Here is a 24,992-nt window from a genome sequence, read left to right as displayed (position 1 = left end):
GTGCATATCTTCTATTACTGAACAAGTGCACATGCATCATTTACAGTCTACTATTACAGGACTGTGTTAATGGTGGTCCCATGTTACGTTCTCTGCCAACAATACTCACTTGTACAACATGTCTGATAAAGACAGTCACCACAGTACAACCACTGGATGAACCAACAATAAAAATTGTACAACCACGCTACATGTTTTGTGTGAAACAGCAAAGATTAATTGCTCTTAGGTTACAATCCCTGCCAACAAACAATACTCACTTGTAGAACATGTCTGATTAACACAACCACCGGATGAACTAACAATAAAAATTACACAACCATACTACAGAAATAAAAATCTTTTTCTGAGCACATTCACCTTACTCTTGTATCTTATAATTACAAACACATGGCTGTGTCTTAAATTCATTGTGTGGTGTATGCAAAATCAATTACCGATATATTTGCAGTAGCGTAGCTATACTCCCAGGCCGGAAACAAGCTTAGTAATGTTGAACAGGTAGGGAAGGAGGAGCTTGTCTCTTCCCCCACAATACTAGAGGTGAGACTAATGGAAGAGGATCATATATTATTTTATTTAAGCTCTCTCAATGTTAGATATGAAGTACATAAAAAGTTGGACTGGGACAAAGCTTCAGAGGTTTTACCCCTTCAAAGTTTTGCAACCATGGATACAGAGATGTTTAATCAACCAAAAAGCCATGTGTTTCCTGGAAGAATGCAACTATTGCTGACACCCTGTACTAAATTTGCAACAAATTGTGAGACCATATGAGTAGTTTTTAAACTACAAAATCAACAAAGCTTCAGTGGCTTTCTTGTAAGAAGCTTCAGAGGATAAAATGTGACCTTCATTCCAGCCCTAATATAAAGAGCTGTATACTTAGCACAGAAGAGTGAAAAGTTGATCAGTTTGTCATTTAGTTTTAGCTTCTATATTATTCATGCAGCAATTTAAATACAGTAGTGAAATAAGCTGTACAGTGCTCAGTGTAGCAGCTAGAATACATGTATGCACTTTTAAACAGATTTTAAAAGCAATAGTGTAATAAAGAGTCAACAGAGATGGGCTCGTGTTTTACTAAGTAGTTTGCAGAGGGATAGTCAGACCTTAATTGCATCTGGGAATTTCTGAAAGCTAGTTCTGCCCTAGTTATTTGCAGATTGAATCAATGCTTCTATAGGTGGTCATTTTGCATGCATCCAAAAACATATATGAAGCATAGCTCCACACAACTCTTATGTACATAATTGCATCAACACTAAAATGGTAACATGAAGAAACAAGTTGATGGGTGCTATTTTTAAAAACCAGGCGCCATGCAGCAAACTGGAATTAATTAATTAACAATGTAGCTGTGATTGCTGCTACATGCAGAATTTGTAAATTTTTTTGTTAATTGATGAAATATTTTGTAATTCTGTAATTGCATTCCCATAGGTGGATCTAGGAGACACTGTCAGGGGGGGCAAGAGCTTTTAGTGCACAGCAGTGTTTATCCTGATAAGAGTATAAGAATGGAATTCTAGTACACAAGTTATATTCATTTGCATAACTTTATTTAGCATATAGCTGGATGAATGATAGACATACAGTTTTTAAGACTGTAGTTGAAGAAATGTTTAAAAATTAGACTTCCTAGATTTGAATTTGAGAGCATTTTTGATAGCACTTAACTAACATAGTGTATGCTTTGCAAGATTGGTTAGCCTATGAGATAAACCTGTTTGATGGTAAAGTGTATACTACGTAAATTAAAATATGGAGTAGCTAGTTTTGTTATGAATTGTAAATTGATTACATTAGAATTGCGACTGTTCTATTAGAGTAGTGACTGCTCTATTAGAGTATCTCGATCTTTGCTTTATTTGCCTCACTTTCTTTACAGTGTACAGTTTAGCTATAACCATAGATGATAATCTATGCTATAACTGTAAAGTACATTTTTATCTGTTGTCTTCTATTTGCTCATTGGCTTTCTATACTTCTGAATACAGTGTGAATGTATGATTCTAGTTTCTGGTATCAGTATAATACTGTAGGTCCAAGGGGGGCAAGAGAAGGGCCATGGGGGCACAGCACCCCCTCAGATCCACCTATGTACGTTCCTATGCACTGCTAAGGAAGCGTACCTCGAACAAACTGCTTTAACCCACAATGATAAGTTCTTGTGATTTCATGCAATTTCAAATCAGGTCACAGTACAGATTGCGAAGGTGTCGCAGGTATACACCATCACTTACTTCTTTTGTGGTGAACTGAACCATCGGAATCTTTTAGAAAATTACTGGCTCTCTTAGACCTTTTTTCTTTGAAAACAATATACAGCAACCATCATTACACGCTGTCAAATATGGGCACTATTTGGAGTAATTCATGACACGTGCGTGATTTCTGGTAAGCCATACCACAGATAATATAGTACAAGTAGGGATTCGCAATGGTGACGTCACTACGGACAATCCTTGTTACAGGTAGGGACTTTGAGTGGCTAGCTATACTTTGTTTCTTGTTGAATTTACCTTGACAGTTTCCTATTCACCATTAGATTAAGTGAGTGTTATCAAATCACGGCAGTTTGCAGCCAGTCTCAGTAGTGTCTTGGAACTTGTTCGCTATGGTTGCACCAATATTTTTTGCTATTTCTACTGAACAAGAGGTCACACAAGGAAATTATTCAAACATCACACTAATTCGTATACAAGATCTAATTTTTATAGTAACAGAGTAATCAATGACTGGAATTCATTACCCCAATCTATTGTTGATTCTCAATGATTTTAAAACACTGCTGGACAGACACTACAGTAATTGCTTATTTGATTTTGTATAGTAATTAGAATAGCTAAGTACATAATTTGTTTATGGATGTACAGGTATAAGCCTTTATCCTTAAAAAAATACAAATACAAAGGATTGTGACAAGGTACGAGAATTTTTTAAGCAGCAACTAAGTCCCCAACGACTGAAGATTTGTATGAAGGTTATATTTTGTGAAGCGAGGCTGATTCTGAGCCCGTAACCAAGACCCATCAAACCCGTACCGAGTATTGTCCGTACACAAAACTATTAGTTCTTTTTTCTTTTTTTTTGCCCTAAAGCAGAGGCTCCAACTCTCACACCCTCTCACGATTTGGCCTTCAATCTCACGCCCAACATTTGTATTCTCACGCCTACAAGTAATACTCACTCCTCGAATTTTCTAGCGCTGACTGCTTCACTCAAGGCTTCCTGAGGCTAAGAAGGTTTCGGCGCATGCCAGGTGATCTATATAATTAATGCTTCAGCAATCACATGTTCTCTTGTTCAAACTTTCGTTTGGCGGTCAGAGTTCTCAAAGGCGGTCGGAATTCTCAATGGCGGTTGACTGATTCCATTTAGACAATGACTGAGTGCGCAAGCAGTGTACTGGAATTTTGAAAGTTCACTGGGAATCCAGGTGGGATATAAATTGTGAAATTCAGTGATTCTGTTTATTTTTATTCCCGGGGTTTTGTTGCTGCAAGATAGTTACAACCTGTGTGGACATGATTAGAAGTTAGGTAGCTGTTGAGCTGGCAAGACATTTCATAGACACAGCTGAAGTGTGTGCTCCAGCCAGAGGCGTAGCTAAAGGGGGGGGCATTTGCCCCCCCATCACTAAATGATTTTTTTAAAACCTTCGTCACAAGTTTACCAGTATTAAACTGACACGCAAATGACTGTAAACTATGTACACTCAGCTACTACGCGGTATCACCAGGGGTTGCTAGTGAATGCGCACACACAACATTCAACTAGCTCGTGAATCCATCGAACGAAAATATTAGAGACATACTTCTATATTTAGCCTAGATTACTCGCGTGATAGAACATTTTTGAATCTAAAAAGAGTGACCCGCTTCTCCGCGGCAGGAGTCACAAGTGACAAAGGAGACCAGATGACGCTACGAACCTACTGCCTACGAGGTGATAAAGTGTTAGCTAAATAAATGTACCAAGTTTATTTTATCGAGTCGATCACACTATACCTTTGTACGTACGGCAGTGCAGTCTGTTCTACTTTGTCAGTCAGTCAGTCAGGTGGATCAGTCAAGCTTACAAGTTCTGCTAGTAAGACAGGTGGGATTTCGTGCAATACATGGCATTTCAATTTCGCCGAGTGAATAGTCTGGCGGCGCCCGCCCCTTCGCATAGAGTAAGGGTCTGGTATGCTTAGTATCACCGAGTTGTTCTGGAGGAATTTAATTTGAATGTAATGACGTAATGAAAATGGCCTTAACGGAAGTGCCTCACCCAAAACTGTGGCAGAGATATTGAACTTTCCTCGCCTTTACACAGGCGAAAGTGGATTGGTCTACTTTTATAAAATACACATGTCTCCCTACCTAGGAAATCAGAGCGTAACATGGGTTTTTCGCGTATCAAACAAGGCGAAAAGCCCTTCCCGATATAACACTTTCTTCTCTTTGTTCTTTACTAGCTAACTCCTTTTGTTTCTTCAGTACCGTTAGGGCATTTGATTCATTCTTATGACGTAGAATACACAAAAATGCGCTGATTAAACGTGGAGCGTTCTGATTGGTTGCACCAGTTTTTGGTAATCCGGTACAACTCCACTATACTAAGCATACCAGACCCTTACTCTATGCGAAGGGGCGGGCGCCGCCAGACTACCGAGTGAAGTGAGTGAATATGTCATCCTGTCAGCAGTGTGCTAGGACTGCAGCACAGGCTGTGGCTAACGTAAAGTAACCTGTATTTGCACTAAAGTATTAGCTCTACCGGACTGTGGATGAATTTGTTGGAGTACAGTTGTGGCACGTGCGATGATGCTCGACGAATATAGCTACCTCGATTGGAAGCAGTCAGTACTGAAATAGTTACGTAGCTAGTTCTTTAAGCTGTAATAATACAACACCGTATGTTGGCTAGTCCACCATTGGGTCATTAGCCTTTTTTGCAATCATGAATGATTTTGAGTGTTTCGTGGGGGTATGCCTGCCCCTCCATCACCTTCTGGCTAGCTACGCCCCTGGCTCCAGCGGATCACGTGGTTGTCATGGCAATCGTAATGTAATATACAGTAGCTAGCACACACACCTTGCAGTTATTAATATATTACACTAGAAGCTGGTAATACACAACTTCTCAATGGTGTAACTGTATGTGCAAACACTTTCATAACTAGCACAAGGAGGCCATCTGATGCTATTATAATGTCATGACATCCTGAAGTGCTGGTTATAATATAACTTTGTTGAATTGCATGTGTGTGGCTGAAGGACTACATCTCCATTGTTCACCTTTGTCAAAAGTCTCACTCCCAAGAGAAATCTAAGGTTGGAGCCTCTGTTAAAGTTTCCTTATTGATGGAGATATTCCATCTCCATAACAACCATTTTCAGTCGGCTATATTGTTGTGCACACACGGGGTTGGAATTAGGTACAGCGGATTTCTCTTGCGTTCGAATCTTCGTATTCTGTATTGTGCACGTGCCTTCACTTTCAAAGCCTGGCACGTGCACAATACGGGCTACGCAAAATTCGAACGCAAGAGAAATCCACTGTACTGCGCAGGTTCCGAACGCAACAAACGGAAAAAAAAACATGGCGGATGGACATCATATAAGGTTAGTACTAACATATATAACAGACAGGCTAACCTGTAAAGCGGCTCGAAAATTCCCCATACAACGCTCGATACAGTTCTTGGTTGCACAATATGGCTGAAATACGGTATAATAATCGAAGAATTACGGTGCCTATTTTTGTTACTATGGAGATAGTATATAATGCATACAAATCAAGGATACAAATAATGCCATAATAATTAGTCATGTAATGGGGGAAGCCCAGTCTCTGCTTGTACCAAGTCAACTGCAGCTAATGGGTTCTCACGAACAAATCATAGATATACTAACCCCAGGTACCTGGGGACTGGGGTTAGTATATCTATGAACAAATCTACCGGCAGAAGAGCGAGAACCACGTAGACATCGGATGGCTGATCGTAAAAGAAAATGACAAGCAACCAGCCCATAACAACAGCATAATGTTCATTCCTCTTCTCTGAAAGGAGAGAAGCTAAACGTTTATAAAAAACAATTGTTTGGTCAGCCATCCCACCAGTTGCTGAGAAAACCAGAGGAGTAAAAGTTCCATGCTCCACCTCACGAATGCAAGCTTCATATATATGTGCGCTTTTTGGTGTTCTCATGACGACGATAGATGGCTCTTAGAGTAGAGGAGCGATTAGTAGGTGCATGAAGATTAAACACTTCAACTATTAGTTCCTAGTAATAGTTGAAGTGTTTAATCTTCATGCACCTACTAATCGCTCCTCTACTCCAAGAGCCATCTATCGTCGGGGTGTGGCCATAGATAATATAGTACCAATAGGGATTCGCAACAGTGACGTCATTTCCCAAACAAAGGTCGAATCCCTATTTGTACTATATTATCTATGGCCACACACTGACAGGAAAAAATAATGGCTTCTGGTGATGATTTTCAAGGTCTAGTTCTGGAGGGAGTTACCAAAGTAGATCGCAAAGAACTGGGACGAGGGGCGTACGGTAGAGTTTACGCTGTCAAATATTGTGAAACGATATGTGCTGCCAAAGAGATCCACTCCATTCTGGTCGAAGAGGTGGGAGATGTGGACATAACACCAACAGCGGGATCGTTTATGAGGGAGTGTCGCCAATGCAATGCATTACATCATCCAAACATCATACAATTCCTAGGTGTTTATTATCCCTCTGTGGGGGCGGGCGGTGTACAAGGAAGGATGCGGCTACCAGTAATGGTTATGGAGATGATGGCGAATAGCTTGACATCACTGGTGGTTAAACATAAGATTCCTGTCCATATAAAATTTTCGATTGTCCATGATGTCTCCCTTGGTCTGTGCTACCTTCACAACCATGATCCTCCCATTATCCATCGAGACCTCTCCCCCAATAATGTCTTATTGACGGCACATTATGTGGCAAAGATCAGTGATCTTGGAGTGGCCAAGGTGATAAAGGCTAATAGTAGAAAGACAATGACTAAAGCTCCAGGAACTGTTGACTTTATGCCACCTGAATCATTGACTGACAACCCAGAGTATGGCCCTCCCATGGATGTGTTTTCTTTTGCTGGAATAGTCCTCCACACATTTAACCAACAATGGCCTCATCCAAGTGAACAAACTCAGTTTGACCCCAAGACCAGAAGAAAGGTGGCTTTGTTGGAAGTTGAGCGTCGTCAGCAGTACCTGGACAAAATGAGGGGAAAGGCTGATTTATTGAGGCCACTGGTGGAGGAGTGTCTGGATGATGATCCTGCTATGAGGCCAACCATAACAGCTGTCTGTGAGAGGATCCGAGTGAGCAAGCATGTTTACATGAAGGAGTTTTCACAAGATGTTATCACTCTACACCAACAAGTGGAGCAGCAGAAGACAGAAAATGAGCTGCAGAAAAGACAAATGACTGAAAGAGATGTACAAAATGAGCAGCAGAAATTTGAAATTGACCGACTAAAACTTGAAAATGACCACCTGAAATTTGAAGTTGGCCAGTTGAAACAACAGCTGGTGAGTGTTATTTGTTTTGTTATCATTACTATTATGGGATTGTTATCTTAGTCCTCCACAAGGAGTGTACCAACACAACAAGTAGCCAGTCAACTTAACAGAGTAACTTTAGGAGGACCAACAACAAAGACATCAAAATTGAAAATAGTAAGTCACTATTGTTAGTACATACTCTATGGGAAATGTCATGTATAGAGGATAAAGTTTATGCAACTGTTAATGTTAAGCCCTTACCCCCTCTATGTGGGGATTAGGTGAGGATTTGACAATTTGCAAGAGCAAAAGCCCCACAACTGGGGCATAGGCCTGAGCCTATTACGCTTTTGAAATTGCCTATTATGCTTTTGAGCAATGCTCCAAAATTTCCCCTATTATGCTCCAATCATGCCCAGTTGTGTCCCATTACACTCCAAATATGCTCACATAAAATTGTATCTTGACTGCTTTATTAGAGTATTTAATGCATCTGTGAAAGTTCTATTCAACATGCGGTGACTGTTCTATTAGAGTATATCTATAACTATTTTTCTTCACAACAGAGCTGTAAATCTATTTTTTTACCGTGTTTGCACACTATCCCATTCTGCATCATGCAAAATAGGCAGAGTTTCAGCTTCTCTGATAACCAATGCACAAAAATTGTACCTATTCTGCTGGCATTATGCTCAGCAAGGGCGGATCCAGGACCTGGTAAGGGGAGGGGCACAAACAAGGAAATTGTAGGTGGTTAGGGAGAGCCAGATCTTCTTGATAGCTGCTGCATTTTTGAAGCAGCAAATATTAAGCCAAATAATACACCTCATAGTAGTGTCTCACTGTTGGTTTTTACCATTTTGTATTTGTATTTGTAATCATTTACACAGGGAAGACAGCATCAGCCAAAAGAGGCTGTTCTTCAGCTGTGCTCTGTGACAAAATACATAATTATAAGTTACAATATGAGCACACACACAAAACAAAACACTTTACAAACTAGCTCAAAATAAAGATTTAAATTGCTTAACAGTTACAGCATTATACAAATCATTTTGCAGACGATTCCAAATTGAAGTTCCACGATACTTTATTGATCGTTTACCATAATTTGTCCTTACTGCTGGAACAAAGAGTCTATGAGGATTTCTCCCAACATGGCCCGTAACATCAACACTACATTTTGGCCTTTGCAGATGGCTGTGAAGTCTTTAGAGCTGTTTAAAAGGCTCTGAATGTCTTAAATAACAGCAACACGATAATTATTTTAGAGGCGCTTAGTACACATGAAGGTGCTGAGTGACATTTTTTCATAGCTAGCTTGACTTTGGTTCACTTTAGTTTCAGGTGAATTCGTAATAAATGCTACTAAAATGTGCATATTTTTGTGAGTTTGATAAGCTGATCTTGGCCTGGCATGAAGTTTAGCTAGTATTTTAATCAGAAATATGGCTCCTCCACAAGGTGAGGGGGGGGGGGGAGGGGGGGCATTTTCCTGAAATGCCCCATCCTGGATCCGCCATTGCTCAATGCGTTTGGCTACCTATATATTATGCCCCAAATTATGCTGGCATAACCAGCGCAGGCCTACTGGGGCATAGACAGTTGGTCCCCTACAGATTCCTCATCACAATTCGCCTGACATGTACAAGCATGTATGGGCTGTGGCCTGCACACGAATTTAAATTTTGGAGTCAAAGGCCCCGGGCACTACTAGGGGCAAATTTGTTCCCCCTATTTTATCCGTACTGGGGGGTTACAAATGATAGGTGCATTATACTCTTGTTAACCCATAACCATTCAATACTACACTTAATTACCAGTATCAACTGATCATGGTGTAAAACGATGCTCAGTTGATCAGCTTTGGAATTTCCAAGCATTTAGCATGTGTGCAAAGATGACTTTATTTCCTGCTTAACAGGTTGTTTACATCACAACATGCTGTGTGTCATCAAAACATGTAGGAATTCATGACTCTAATGCAATTCCCAACATTTTCTAGCTGAATGAATGATAGGTATTGCTTTTAATTTTGTACACTCAGGAGGCACCTCCATTAATGCCAGCACTTACTAGTGGCAGGTACTACATAAAATGGACTCAGCTGGCCAATCTTCCTACTCGAATGTATGATGCATATGCCACAGTACAAGACAAGAAGGTCTATGTTGCTGGTGGGACTATAGTTGATGATGACACCTACCATCAAGTATATGTCTATGATGTCAACACTGACCATTGGGATCAGTTACCTCCCTCAGGTCACTACATTGGCATTCCCCACATCATTGGTGGAAAGTTAGCTATTATTGGTGGACGTCTGTCTGCCACTAAGTTGGTGACTAATAAAGTTTCTACATTTGATGAAACTAGTCAAACTTGGACATCTTATTATCCTGATCTTCTCTCAGTCAGGAGCAGACCAGAGGTGGTTACTCACCTGGAGCATGTCATTGTTGCTGGAGGAGGAAAGTATGTTAATGACACACTAGTAGTACAAGATGATATTGAAGTCCTCAACTGGATGAAGAATTCTCATTGGCAGAAAGTGTCTATTAATCTTCCTGTGCCGATGGTTGTCTTCACACCCATTATTACTGATGATCATTTACTCATAGTGGGTTATGCTGATGCTGACATAAATACTAAAAAAAGTGCCTACAAGATACATGTTGGTGATATCACAAAATCAAGTGACCAACAAGAAACCAGTGACACACCCACCAAATGGATTACAATGACTGATGCCACTCACTGGGTTACAGCCCTGGTCCCCAGCTCATCCCCACCAGTGGTAGTTGGTGGAAAGGGTTCAAGTGATACAACATCAGATATTAAGATGTATGATGTCTCTAGCAAATTATGGAAGAACATTTCATCATTATCATCAGCTAGATGTGCAGTAGTTATAGCAACAATTAACAACAATGCCATTATAGTCATTGGAGGATATACTAAAGGAGGGAGTATGGATAATTGTAAATCATCCAGTCTTACTACAGTAGAACTGGGACAAGCTCAACTAATACACTAACTAGTAAAGTTGTTACTATACTTTATATTATACATACCCCACTAATACTAATAATAAGAATATTTGTTAGTCTAAAAATTTATTGCTATATCACACTTATTAAAAGTTTAAATAGTTGTGGATTAAGTCACCACTGGGTCTGCCGGGGTGGATCTAGGATTTTTTGAAAAGGGGCCGGGCTAAAGAACATAGGTATTTAGCCAGACATTAGAAGATACCAAGCCTTTTCACAAGGCCCTAGTGATAAACTCATGTAGTATCCATGGTCAAATTAGCTATTTGGAATAATGACTACATTAGTGTGTGAAGCACACTAGCATGTGAAAAATGTCAGCCTGGGGGCATGCCCCCAGGAAAATTTTTGAAAATTAGGCCCTCTAAGGTGAACCTAAGCGTGCTTTTAGCAGTTTTTCAGTGGAAAATAATGGAATTTCAGTTTATTAAAACACTTACTTTTCCATTAAATCACGACTGATTGCAATATGCATTGAGTAGCTATCATGCATGCATGATAATCTTAGCTACCAAGCATTTAGATATAGCTAGCTATATACCATAATGCATCAGGTCTCTTCAACAGCCTCAACTGTCTATCTTACTGATAAAAATAATGTTGCATGGATCACACTGGAAGGTGTGGATTATTTCACACATCATGAAGTTGGAAGAATTGTGGAAAGTGCTTACCCCAGCCTCAACATCAACAGATTCAAGGCAGACTCTCTTTATGGAACACTAGACTATCATCTTCTAAAGACCACCTGGGATTCATCAACATTGGGTGACTATGACTACAAACTATACACAAGTTTGACAGTGATGATTTTTCAGTCTGCATGAAGGATGCTGTTTCTAAATACTCTCATGATCAAACAAAGCCAGACAATAGGAGAATCCTTTGTGGGATAACGTGTGGAAGAAACTTGTATAGCTAAACAGAGGCAGAAACATGTATAGCTAAGTAGTAGCGGTGCTGAACGTCACAATTATTAGTATGCATGCCCCTTAGCCTATAGCTAATGACACCTCAACACCAATAAAGTGTACTGAAAAGCAGAATGCAGTGAAGGGTAGTAGTAGCTATTAGCTAGTCCACTGGAAATCCTTAGCAAAGTGCAACTATATTTGCATTTATGGGGTTTCTGAATTTGCTGTTGTGGTAGTCAATATGTGTATTTCTAGATCTGCTGGGTAATGAAGACTGATCTACAAATACCAGTACCATACCCCACAGGATGGGATTAAATCAGAAGGTAACTGATACAGATTTTACATTCATAGGCAAAAGTGCTACGGTTGCCTTATAAATTACTTGCAAAAATATCAAATGACTAGTTTGCTAAATGGCTGAGTTGGTAGCTACGTATTATACTGAAGCTGATAACTCTAACCAATTAAACCAACTAATACATTTTGAATCATATATATTAAAATATCAAAATCACACTAATCACCTCTTATAGCTATAGTGGAAAACAATGCTAATTATCTGATAAACCCACAATTAAACTTTTGTAACTAAAGATGCAACCCACAATCAAACCCTTTTCTTGAAGAACTCTTGAGGAAAGGAAGCTATACTCTCCAGGAACACAGTTGAACAATAGGTATAGTTACATAGACATCATTTGTGTTGGTAGTGATGCATAGTTCCTGAAATAAGCCTGCTTTTGATACACATAAAAGATTTGGCCACTCCAAGTCATACCTTAGTTTCTGGTCACTCCCTAGCCCAAAAAAAGATGCGGGTGGGCGGATGATCAGGACTTCAGGACTATATTAAATATACAGTAACGTATAATGTGATGGTACACACAGTAATTGTTTGCTCAATTTAGCCAATTAATATTGATTTTAATGTATTAACCAACCTTAACCAGTATTCTTATGGTATACTAATTATGTTGCACTAGAAAAATTGTTGAAGGCTAGCTTAAAAACAACTGAGCACAACAGTGTATATAGCTATGCACTATAGGAAACATTATAGCTCCGCTCATGTATAGCTACTTCTACTCCAAGTGAAACGTCTCATTTGCTATGTCAGAAATAAAAGTGAGTTGTTCAAACGATCAATAATGAAATTTTTGCACATCAGCAACTCTTCATTCAAATGTGAAGTCTTAGCTCACTATGTGTTTTCAGCCTTCTATTCAGTAAACCTCGAGAAACATAGCTGTCAAAGTTTTGAGTCATTGAGTGCCCCAGGCTGGTGCTTTTCAGTGATCACGTAGGAGTTGATGTTTTAACTAAGGTCCTGTCCATACAGTTATTTAGTTATGTAAAGTTGAATTTTGAGTTCACCAAATGTTACTGGCTTTCCACATAGTGTGCCAGTGTGTCCCCCCAAATCTGCCCCTGGTCTGGTCTACATACAGAGTTGGTTTTAATGTCAAGTTCTTACTCCCTGTATTAAAAGGCTTTACCATCTCACATGATCCCTAGTGGGATAACACTTACAGTTTTATATACACAAATGACTCTACCACACATTCATACTGTATAGTATGATTTGGAAACTGCAGATTGTTGGAAAGTAGCTATATGTAGAAGAGAAACATTCAGTATTCCATCATCATTATACACTTACACTAAACATTGCTCAGTGGTATTGATGTAGCACATATCATTGTAGTGTGACTGTTTATGTAGACAATCAAACTTAGTTGTCACCTCTTTATTATGTCGAGTAGGTCCCAAATATAGCTTAGGTGTACTTCATGATCTCATAAGAATAATCACTTCAATATTTCAGGGTCATCTATTATCATCATCATACATGCTATCCAACTGAAAATGCTGTCTGAGTTTTTTAATTCTCAAGTGCTCAGAAAACACAACCAGCTAGTGGTGATTTAACCCTACACAAACATGTAGTCTAGGAATGCGTTAAAAGAAAAGACCCACAACAGCTGGGATCTGCAACTTCCTTGTTTAGTTGTAAGTGTCCAATGGCAGTGACCTATTCATAGGCGTAGCAAGATATTTTTAGATAGGGGGCTCTAGACTCTTGGTTTGGTGGGCATAGTGTTGAGCAAAAAGGAAAGGGGAGGGGCAATACTTGCTAAAAATGGCTACCCTCCACCAAATATTGTATCACTGATAAAGCACATAAAAATCCTTATTTACAACTTCATAGTTTGCTACACTGCTTCTCTGAATACTGTGACTGCTTTATTAGAGTAACTGACTGCTCTATTACAGTGTCTCGATCTTATTATCAAAAATCGCAAGAGGGTTCCAGTCCTCCTTTCCCCCCTCCCCCCACCCCAGGTTGTTACACCTATGCAGTATTTGTGTTTAGTACTTTAATTGAGCAGCCACTTATTTATTTGTAAGTATTCACAAACTACTCCTAATAAACAGTCACCTAGTGTCCACAACTACTCTAATAGAACAGTCACCTATTGACAGTCTACTCTGACCAATCTGTGAAGTTTTTAAGAAGTTCCAATGTAGTTCAAGGAGTGTTGATATAATCAGGTTAGAAGACCTGTATCTACATATATTTACTATCAGAAACACCCACTGGGTAGGAAGTAGGCATCCATACTGATGTTAAAACCTTGTGTGATATCAAAGATGGTAGCAAAGAAATTACTGCAGTGATATTAATGTCAATAATGTTATTATTACAAATTAATTGACATATGGAGGAATGTGTTAGTGTATAGTACAGACAAAGTTCTAGTCTTCTGTTACTCTATAACAAGTTATTAATATATATACATGAATTTAAAGTTTGCTTTATACACTACAATAATTATTTTATAAAACACTGAAGAGTTACCAGCTGATGATCACATGTTACCAGAGGATTGAGTAGTCACAAGTACCCTGGAATTTTTTTCTGCTGCTGCTGTTGCTGGTGCAGTTTTAATGTCAACATTCTGACTACTTCTTGTATTAATAGGTTTGGTCCTCAGGGAGATAATACTTCTGATACAAACTAATAAATGGAACATGCCAAGATAGTAGCATTGTTGATGGTGTGGTCAGCCATTTTGTTGTCATGTGGTCTTGTCAGTATCACATGACATAGTTTTTCATCATGTGATCATCTGGTGAGGAGGTACACATGATTACTGTAGAACTATGGTGGACAACTAGTTAAGAAAATATTTTTAAGTGGCTGCATGGAAAATATGTATGCACAGGAGTATCATACCATATGGTAGTAACTATATTTGGGACCATTAGCAATCACAAGAGTAGGATCATGTTGCATTGTTGAAATCAATCCTGCAATATTTCAAACCACTAACAACGGATAAGAAAAAAGGGCAGTTCATCAGGGATTCAACCAAATGCTTTGACATGCCAGATAGCCTGCACTGCTGGTGCTTGAATTCACTGAACTTATAATTATTGCACTCGACATTCATAAGCATCAAATGATACTTGCACGTGCTACGTTTGTATAGATAGCATGCCGGATAGCACACTTACGTGCCCAGCCTTCAACAATCTATCCTAGATGTTTGATCAGATAATGCATGGAGTAACACCTAAATTAAGAGGACTTAAGGTGGAGTCCCCACTCGCCAAATTTTTTCTGCTTAAAGCAGGTTTTCGCCAAACCTTTTTATCGCCAAAGTATTTTATACAGTACCTTCATGGTGCCTTATTAGGTATAACCTAACCCAAAAGTGCTTTCTGTACAACCTGAAGCGCTTCCAATAATAGGTTAAATGATTGCTATGAAATTTTAAGTTTTATTCAGGGGAATTGTCTACTGCCTAACTGACTTCATTGAAGCGTAACTTGATAACAATTGGGGTTACAGGTTTGAATTTTTTGCTGTTCAATATCACTTCAGCTAAACAGAGGTGCCTTTTGGCATACCACAGCGAAAGAAATGCACCCACCATTGATTTACCTTTGTCCTCCTTTCTATTTGCTGACATCTCAAGGTGTTAGTGCACAATAGCTTCTCTACATTAGTATTGGAAATCATTTGTATCTTTTGTATTAACTGGATTAATTGCGAGGTACTGTTCTACATTTCTAACATCATGAACATAGCTAAAAAAAGAAGGGTAATGGCCTCTTGATAATTGATTGTTGAAACATGAAAAATAATAAGTCTGGTGCTATTCTTTCTTTCAATGCTGTACGTGCATATTCATCATATTACAACAAATAAGCTAGTGCAAGCAATTTTAAGTTTGATTAGAAATAATAGAAAAGTCGTGGAACAAGGGAGGTTGCCTACACCTGAAGATATACTTGTGGAAATTGCATCCTTACTTCAGTCATGGTGCTAAACAGTTGGAGATATCAGAACAGAATGAGGTATAAGTAAAACACCATTAACTCTATTTAGACACAGTAATAACCTCACTTCTGACTGAATATCGAACAGCGTTTTAGTGGAGAAGTCATATTCATCGAGAGGAACCTGTGTGTACAATAAAAAATGTAGTGTAAATACATATTAGCTCATCAGTTGCCAAATTTTGTAATGACTGTCTATACAGAGCTTTGTATATAAAATGTATGGGCTTCAGTTATCCAAACAATTCACTTATCTGAATACTTTTACCATTACCCGAGACTGTTGGGGTTTGGATAACAGAGGGTTCACTCTATATGATATTTCTTTTAACAAATTCTCCAAATTAAGGACACAATAGAATAAACATCCGTAATAATTAAATTTTAAGGACAAATATTTTGGCCTCAACAGGCCTAAATCAATAAAATTTTACCTCTGAAAGGTAGAGGTAAACCTCTATATTACAGCAAAAATAGGTCAAACATTTTGGGTACCAAAGGGTATTTAACAGAGAGGTTCCACTGTATAAGTGACTGTGACTGGACAATGATCATGACTATGTCTATAAAACAGTACCAACAACTCATTATTGACTTTCTGAAACTGTAGAATTTGCTCATACAATATAGCAGAGTTAAAGCTTCTTAAAGTTAGTCACATTTTCTGGTCTAATTAAGCAGGTGGTTGTATTATAAAAGTCATACATTTTGTGCCATATGAGATTTGTAGATAACAAGTATCAACAGGTGACCTAATCATAAAGTGTCTTGATCACACATGGACAGACTTTGGAACACATTGATGTAGGTATATATATCAGTTGTTTTATATGCACAGAGCCAAATCAAATGCAATTTAATGAGTGTGTGCATGTGTGCATTGAGACATCAAACTAATTAGGATTTCTACAAATAAGCTACCTCTGCTTACTTCAAATACACCAGTTCTTCTGGCGTAAACAGTGGCAAAGCATTCCCCTCTCCCCAGCACTAGAAATACGTCCAGCTCTGTGTATATACTCCTGTACAATGACAACACCATAGGATATCAATGGATCATCAGATCATGTGATCTGTAAGTTAATACTGATATCAATGTAGCGATTGTTATACAGAGGGGTCCAGGACAAAATAGGACTCTCTGATATCAAAAACAATGACTAAGAAAATGTACATATAGCAGTCTGCTGAGAGTCTGCAGGAAAAACAAAACCATTGAATCTGTAGAAACTATTATAGCATAAAGTGTCATACTATACCGTGATAGTGAGACTTTCCAATATTGCAAACTTTGCCCTCTCACTTCATGCTGACAGGATTTTGGGATACACACATGGTGAAAAACTTGCCACCATAAATAAAACTAGTACTCAAATCTTCTGCAGAACTTTTAGGTTTTCATAAAGACCACACTAGGGCAGATTACACTGTCCAGCGTAAAATGACACACTTGTAACATTTTGCCAAAAAGTTTCTTTCAAAACCAGGCGCATGCCCACAACCAGCTACGGGTTTACTAAAATTGTTTTTGTAAAAAAAAGCATGTGTGTATACCTATCTATCTAGCTATTGTATGTCTGTAGAAGCAAATCCATTTAATAGCCATCATATGAGAAATAAAGCCTGTTTTAAACTTCAGGCTTGCACTGAGGTACGTAGCTTCTTGTTGCCGGTTTGAAATACAGATGTAGCAACTCTCTACAAACTTTGTGAACTACCTTCCCATCAGGTTCTTCAGGCTTTTATATAACAACCAAAAATTACTGCAGCAAGCTTGGTAGATTACAGGAAAAGCACATCTCTTCAACTTGAAACACCTCCCCTGAAGATATGCTAATGGACATTTAATCCCTACTTCGGTCAAAATAGAACTATTATCTTCAGGTGTAGGTGACCTCCCTTCTTTCACTGCCTTTTTTATATGATCCCTAAAAATTCCTAATTTTCCTTGCACTTGAATTGTTTGTTTACTTTATTGTAACATGTCATACAGTACGATAGTACTGTATAGTAGAGGTTGGTAAGAAATCATATGGTTTTGTGGATTTTCACACCTTAAAAATGGCCTTGCAATAAGTTTCACCCACAAAAAGCTGCCTGGAATGCATTAGTACTGTTATAATGATGCTGTACCTTGGGTAAACAAAGCAAAAAGGCAAATGTTTCAATGTACAGTGAGTTATTATAAAAATTCGAAATTCACCTATTACTATATATTTCATCTGCCAGCCTGCCTGCTGTAAGACCCAGTAGTGCTAGGTGTATGGCTCCAGAAATTTCAGACAGCCAAGGTAATCATGAATCTGTTGTTCCGATTACGTTCTGTCCACTGCACCATGCTGTTTGCTTTCATCATTCATTCGCTTATTTGTTCTTTTCGAAGGATAATTAATAGTTGAAATGCTTAATAGTTGCAGCGTGTGCCAGGACACAAACACATGATTTTAACAAAGTGTGAGTACATGTGTGTAAGATGAGGGCAGTGGCATAGCCAGGATAAATCCAAGGCAGAGTTTATACATTGACCTAATTGGGAGGGTCTGACTCAACTGATTCACAAACACTTTCAAGTTTGGCATTTGCAGGTTGACCTTTTGGGTGGAAGAAACTGTTTCAGAAGATTCTGAGCATTTTTCTACATGTCATAAGTAATGCTCCAGCTTAGTTAATGCTATACAGTATACCATGCTTCAATTATTAAGACTAGTTTAATTTCACTCAGCACAAAAAGCTGACTTACTCCAGAGATATTTTTAGAGGTCAGGCCATTCATGGGTTGCAATGGAGGTCATAGTCATGCACACTATACTTTTTATTGATTTGATGTGATATTTAAGTCAGAGATCATCTCTTTCATGTGATATTAAGCTGCATGTCAGGATGAGGGCATGCTCCATCAAGGAAAATTTTGAAAATACATGCTTTGAAATGGCATTTGGAAGCTATTTTATAATTATAACTGCTAATGCATGATGTGATCAATTTACTCATCAATGACCTACCTTCTAACATTGACTCTATACTCAAGTTATAATGCAGATCATGTTTTAGTATAGTAGAGTCTGTAGAGGCATTCATGGTTCTACAGACCAGTAGGTGTTACAAAAGGACATAAATAAACTAGGTCATGTAGTGGTGGCAAATGCTGTTAAATGTGAGCACCTAAGGATTACGTCATCTGATACTAAACCCAAGAGCATTTAATGCAGTAATTTTAAATCTGCATTCATGGGAAAATTTTGTATATAAAACACTCTGAGATTGAAACCTGCATGAAGGTATTTGTTGGTTTGTGTGCCAATTTAAAAACAAACTTAAACTTAGTACATTGATCAAGTCACTCACAATTTTAGAGATGAATCTGAGATTTTCAGGGGGGGAAGTTCCCTCCTAGCAGCCCTAGAATAAACACTGAATCATTACTCAAAACCTTATATCTAAAGTTCAACTATATGCTGATGACACCTCAATCTATCATAATATTTTAATGAACAGGACATTGTTGCTCTTCAGAATGATTTGAATACAATAATGAAGTGGTCTATAGACTGGCAAATATCATTTAACCCAAACAAATCTGAATTTCTAAGAATTACGAACAAAGTCAACTACATTTCATCTGATTACTATTTGAGAAATTGCCAAATACCCTTAGTTAATCATGCAAAATATCTGGGTGTGATTATTGACAAGCATTTAAACTGGACTGCAACACGTTAATATGATAATAGCTAAGACTAACTCTGTAAGAGCTAGGGTTTCTACAACATAACTTATGTAAATGCCCTAGTCATGTTAAAAACTCCTCCTATACTACTTATGTTTGCCCCATATTGGACTACACCTGCAGTGTATGGTCACCATACCATCAACACAACATATCTAAATTGAGATGGTACAGAGAAGGGCAGCATGTTTTGTGACTGATAGTATGACTGGAATGCCAGTGTGACAGATATGCTGCAACATCTGCAGTGGGAGCCTTTACAAGATAGATGAAACAGCTTCCATCCCATCTAGGCTCCGGCCTATTATACCCAAAATTTTACCTATTGTGCTTTTGAGCATTGCTCAAAAATTAGGCCTAGTGTGCTCAAAATTATGCTTTCAAAATCAAGATTATGCTCTAGAACTGACTGTTTTATTAGAGTGTATCAGCCTTTCCTGACTGCTGTATTAGAGTATCTCGATCTTATTTCTGCAAAGTATGAATAACCAACAAAGAAACGGTTTAATAAGTTATATTACGTGTTTTTAAACATGAAACGCACTTATAATACTATTGGCAGTGAATACTTGCTTTCTTTCAGGCGTACGTATTGTACATTTTTCAAACATCGTCCCTACTCATTATGCTGGCATTATGCTTGATGCTTTTGGTCACCTATTATGCTTTAAATTATGCCGGCATAATCGGCCGGTGCCTAGTCCCATCACAATGTATAAAATAGTTAACAATTTAATTGACATGAAGGATGCTTACAGCTAACTAACAGTATTAGCTACCAGGGGTCATCCACTCCGATTCACACAGTTGCAAACCAATGTTGACTCTTATAAATATTCATTTTATCCTCATGCTATTAGACTCTGGAACAGCTTGACAACTAATGCAGTAACATCAACTAGCCTTGAAACTTTTAAAAGTAAATTGGATATCTTAATTACTTAACTACTTTTCCCTTTTTTTTTTTGTACAATTATACTCAATTTTGAGTTTGTACAGTAGCTAATAGAGTTGGCAATGAAAAAATCGATCCCTTGTGAATTAACTTATAACTCAAGGGATGGAGCCTACCAATGGTCTAGTTTTAAATGGTGGGTTCGGTAGAAACCAGATTCCTTCCATTTGGGATATAGCTAGTCATGTCGTAAATTTTGACCCGAGGGGTAGGTAATGAGCCAAAATCATCTACGAAATTTCAAAGATGACTGCCCATATTTCATCTTTCAGAAATATAACTGCCCATATTTCATCTTTCAAGACAAATTTCAATTAAATTTCTCCATAAAATTCAGTAATTTCAAAATTTCATGATCTGCAAGCCTTTTTAGATCAGCATCAGTTCAATTGGCATTTTACTTCTAGCAGTATTCGGGACCGTGCTCGATTGACTGCCCTTTCTCACTCTTCTGGCACCAGTAGTGGCTGGCTTAAAGTTATTCCTTCAACCTCTCACAGCGAAAGCGAATCAAAAACACGGACGGTTTTGTCGACAGTGTATCAACCGCTCACCTCGCTGATCCTGAGTCTGACTGCTATCAGTTTCGTCGGAAAACTATCACCGTTTATCTCCCGTAGTGGGACAGAAGTTACACTGACCAGCAGTTTTGCCGGCAGTCTTTTCCCGCCTTCTTGAAGTTCATCCTCAGTTTCACCGGACACATTACTCAGTTTTCTCGTCAATTGATCGATAGTATCCGGCCCCACTAAGCCTCCGTATCTAGCAATATGCTCTTCCGTATTTCAAAATAGCGATCGTAATTCAGTTAAATTTTAATTTTAAAATACTGATCGTAATTCATTTAAATTGTATTTAATGAAAATCACACTGTTAGCAGTAGCTGATATGGTCGATTAATAATCACTATCATAGTCATCATTATCAATCCCTTGCAAAAGCTGAGATGAGCTGATCTGACTAAAAAATAAGAGTACATATAATGTGTAAATACTACAGTAGAACAGCGAAATACCTGTGATTCCTATTAGTAGCTGGGTCTCTCCTGCTGCGGGACTCATGCAACAACAATTCACTACAATGTGAAAAAGCTTGAACAGCAGTTTATTACAACAAACACAATACTTACCGTTGCAGTGTCTCCCTATCGTCATTTGATCTTGTAGGCAAATCACTAAAGAACAGAAAACAAAAGGTAACAGTCTAATGAACTACTTAAGGCATAACTAGCACACAATAATTTAACTATCATATAGAGAGTGAGAAACTTTAGCAGAGTTAAACTTAGTTGGCAAATTTCTATTTAGTGAAATATGAATTTCTGTTATACAGTTACTCTGCTGTATACAATTTTGCGTACAAGATTGCATGCTCTAGCTGTTCAGTCAGTTTGCAGTTCGACTGAGTACATCACGTCCTTCTGTCTCTAGATTTTTAATTGATTCCAGGTCATAAAGTAAGGAGTGTTATATTTGATGTCCATTTCTAAAAAACAGGTGCCGCACAGCTCTACTTGGACTTAATCGCCAATACATAAATATTACATACATTGTACTTTGGGCTTTTGTTTTGTAATATTCACATACAGAGTTTTAAATCAGTGCATAGCTACGTATGATCCCTACGGAGTCTTGCTGGCCAGACACTATTCTGCACAGGGCATTATCCTGCGCACAGAGTAGCATCTGGCCATTGAGACTACCCAATAGAATACAATCACAGGTGAAAATAATGCTTCCTACAGTGGAACCGTGTTAACAGTACTGAATCAAGAGGTCAACTTTGTATATTGCAATGGCCACTATCACAAGGTATTTCCAATGCATTGTGGGCTGTGTTAAGCGGTCACCTGTCTAACACTTACAAATTGCTATACACATATTTTCAACTCTCACAGAGTGGTTGCTGCCTTATAAAGAGAAGTTGGGGCTCTGTTTCAGTAAACTCACAATTATCACAGCATAATCCATCTGGCCTCAACCATATGCATGCATGCACACTCACACACACAAATGATCAATGTGAATAAATTAGTTGTGAAGCTTAAGTGGTAGGCATCAGGAACACAAACAATTGACTGTACAGCAAAAAAAATTATAGGTGCTCTTCAGTCAGACATAAGTAACAAAGGAAACAAGCTGACATGCTGTATAGAATGAGGTGGCAAAAGCAAAATCAGATGTCAACACCTAAGTAGGCAAGGTCAGTTGGACATTGATGAAATAGCTGGGTGGGCTGCTTCCCAGTTAACACCAGCTATAAGTTCCCCAATGAACCTTATCCGCAACTACATCAAAATAGAAAAATGGTCGACAGAGTGTGGTAGTTTGTACAGTAAGCCATTGGGAGAGATGGCGTTTTGCTCTGATAAGTTGATAACGTTTATGCAGTTCAGCATGGGGCCAGGTGAGACATACACACTTACCTAAAAGACAAATTAGTTGTCTGGTTGGATTATTTCACACCGCAAATTCATGCTAACTAGTCTTTTACCTTCATTATCCCATGGCTTCATGTCCAGAAAGTTGTAAACTAGCGATGCACCGATAATCGGTGGATAATCAAAAATTGGCTTAATCGGCAATATTTTCAATATTGGTATCAGTAATTATTTTGCCAATATGTTTTTGCTGACCCAGATGATATTGCTTTCATAAAAAGTAGATCAAAATAGTGTTTTTAAAATGACAATTTCATCAAATTCGTGTGAAATCTTGGGAATTATAAACATTGGATCGGTTATTGGTATCGGTCACCATGTGAATTATAATATCAGCTAATTGGATAATCAGAAAAATCTCATATCGGTGCATCACTATTGTAAACAAAGTCTATTTTGATGAACACGCTACAAAGTATCGCCGATCACACCACCATTTTGTCAATTGTGATGTAATTGTGAATATAGCTCATTCATACAGTAATCAAATTCTTACTCAAAATACTACCAAAATGACACACATGCACGAATTTTTGTACATGTACACCCCTGTACAAATTGTTGTATACGTATGTACAAATTTTCCAAGGGACATAATTTTCTGCAAAATAACTTTTCAGGATACTTTGCAGGTTTATTTTTGAGAATCACTCGTACTTCACTGAGGTTAACTGTCGATCCTAAAACAATTGTTAATTTTTGAGGATGAAAAAATTCGTAGACAGCTAGCCAACCAACCGTAAAAAATGATATCCCTTATGCACACGGTACATGTACACTACACACTAAACACACATGCACGTATGCACACACAGAGTAATCAGACACAACAACACTGAACACACACACACACACACACACACACACACACACACACACACACACACACACACACACACACACACACACACACACACACACACACACACACACACACACACACACACACACACACACAGCCCTTGATTCTCATTACATACATACCGGTCTTTTGAGGACACCATACCATGTCGTATGCTTCCCCCCCTGGACCAAGTATTAAAAGACCAGACTTTGAAATAATGTTTAGTAAATATATAGTCACATACTGTACCTGCTGGGTCACCTAGGTGTAACACTGCTATGCCTAGGGTTTCTGCTAGTATGTAGCCTATGCAAAACAAACTTCATAATACAATGTAGAGTGTTTGTTTGTATACTTACGATTGTTGCTGTAAAAGTATTTGCACAGATGCCGATGATGAGCTACAAATATTGACAAATAAACGTAATTATTCTAAAGAAACAAAACTACCTTTGTAAAGGTGGCTGACGGATTGCACTAGGACGCTGATCAGTGTCAGTGGATTTGTAAGAAACATAACACAAGTACGGTATATCCTAATTTAGCTTACATGGTGGAATGATTGCTTCTAGGTGTTGGTGTTGGCTGACTGTATTAATATCAAATTGAACTAAAATACACGGTTACCCTAATTTAGCTTACATGGTGGAATGATTGCCTCTATTTCCATTAGAAGTTGGTGTTGGGTGACTGTATTATTATCAAATTGAACCAAAATATACAGCTACCACAGCATGTTCTGTTCTGTCTGACTCTTGACGTAAAGTACTGCAAACAACAACTTTAATAATAAAAACTTCAATCTCATGATCACCTTTTCACTGCCCATTGAACTGCATTCCTTGGAATGGGCAGTGAAGTTGGAACGCCTTCTATCCTAGGCTTGGCAGAGAAGTGACCAGCACACACTTCCTTTTCATTGATGCAGTCGTCTAAAACTTGCTTCAGTTCTTCTAACTCTGCCAAAACCATTGTATAATACAGCAATTTAACCACATACATTACCATCGGATTGCCATTCAAGATGGTGAAGCTTCATTGATCCACTCTCTTCGTCACTGCTCTCCTCTGTCATGTACAGTGGATCAATTTGCTCCCATAAATTTCGCTCTTCATCTGACCTGATGACCTTTTCTCTTCTCCTGTACAGTTGTATATAAGCAAGCAACATA

The 24,992-nt window shown here is 38.3% G+C and overlaps 2 protein-coding genes and 1 long non-coding RNA gene across 10 annotated transcripts in view; 1 reads left to right on the top strand and 2 right to left on the bottom strand.

Moving 5' to 3' along the window:
* The first annotated feature begins 6,416 nt into the window (after positions 1 to 6,416).
* LOC136258816 (uncharacterized) lies at positions 6,417 to 10,689 on the top strand. Its single transcript, XM_066052163.1, has 3 exons — positions 6,417 to 7,567; positions 7,619 to 7,714; positions 9,588 to 10,689. The coding sequence occupies exons 1-3, from the start codon at positions 6,476 to 6,478 to the stop codon at positions 10,575 to 10,577; spliced, it is 2,178 nt and encodes a 725-aa protein (XP_065908235.1). The 5' UTR covers positions 6,417 to 6,475; the 3' UTR covers positions 10,578 to 10,689.
* A 3,574-nt stretch (positions 10,690 to 14,263) lies between these two features.
* On the bottom strand, positions 14,264 to 16,882 carry LOC136257424 (uncharacterized). Its single transcript, XR_010701989.1, has 3 exons — positions 16,786 to 16,882; positions 15,922 to 15,978; positions 14,264 to 14,638 (listed from the first exon to the last, which is right to left on the bottom strand). It is a non-coding gene; the product is annotated as an uncharacterized lncRNA (long non-coding RNA).
* A 4,457-nt stretch (positions 16,883 to 21,339) lies between these two features.
* Positions 21,340 to 24,992, bottom strand: part of LOC136257652 (uncharacterized) — a 7,824-nt gene continuing 4,171 nt past the window's right edge. Inside the window, exons 3-13 of one of the 8 annotated variants that reach the window (XM_066050901.1) lie at positions 24,942 to 24,962; positions 24,826 to 24,888; positions 24,635 to 24,779; positions 24,463 to 24,588; positions 24,371 to 24,409; positions 24,271 to 24,305; positions 24,180 to 24,221; positions 24,070 to 24,126; positions 21,666 to 21,710; positions 21,552 to 21,611; positions 21,340 to 21,496 (exon numbers count right to left, since the gene is read on the bottom strand). In XM_066050901.1, coding sequence (XP_065906973.1) covers positions 24,522 to 24,588; positions 24,635 to 24,779; positions 24,826 to 24,888; positions 24,942 to 24,962 — 296 coding nt within the window. In that variant the 3' untranslated portion in view covers positions 21,340 to 21,496; positions 21,552 to 21,611; positions 21,666 to 21,710; ... (3 more) ...; positions 24,371 to 24,409; positions 24,463 to 24,521. Of the gene's footprint in view, positions 21,497 to 21,551; positions 21,612 to 21,665; positions 21,711 to 24,069; positions 24,127 to 24,179; positions 24,222 to 24,270; positions 24,306 to 24,370; positions 24,410 to 24,462; positions 24,589 to 24,634; positions 24,780 to 24,825; positions 24,963 to 24,992 lie in introns of all 8 variants that reach the window. The other 7 variants (XM_066050902.1, XR_010702096.1, XM_066050903.1 and 4 more) reach the window with 7 other exon arrangements.

Source organism: Dysidea avara, chromosome 6 (assembly GCF_963678975.1).
Source record: "Dysidea avara chromosome 6, odDysAvar1.4, whole genome shotgun sequence".
In the NCBI taxonomy this organism is placed as follows: Eukaryota; Metazoa; Porifera; class Demospongiae; order Dictyoceratida; family Dysideidae; genus Dysidea; species Dysidea avara.
Note: the sequence above shows the minus strand (reverse complement) of the source record. Positions and strands in the feature narration are given on the sequence as shown.

Coding starts and splice junctions, on each gene's coding strand:
- LOC136258816 (XM_066052163.1), top strand. CDS start 6,476: ATGGCTTCTGGTGATGATTTTCAAGGTCTAGTTCTGGAGGGAGTTACC. Junction 7,568..7,618: donor GCCAGTTGAAACAACAGCTG/GTGAGTGTTATT, acceptor TTGTTATCTTAG/TCCTCCACAAGGAGTGTACC. Junction 7,715..9,587: donor AGACATCAAAATTGAAAATA/GTAAGTCACTAT, acceptor TTGTACACTCAG/GAGGCACCTCCATTAATGCC.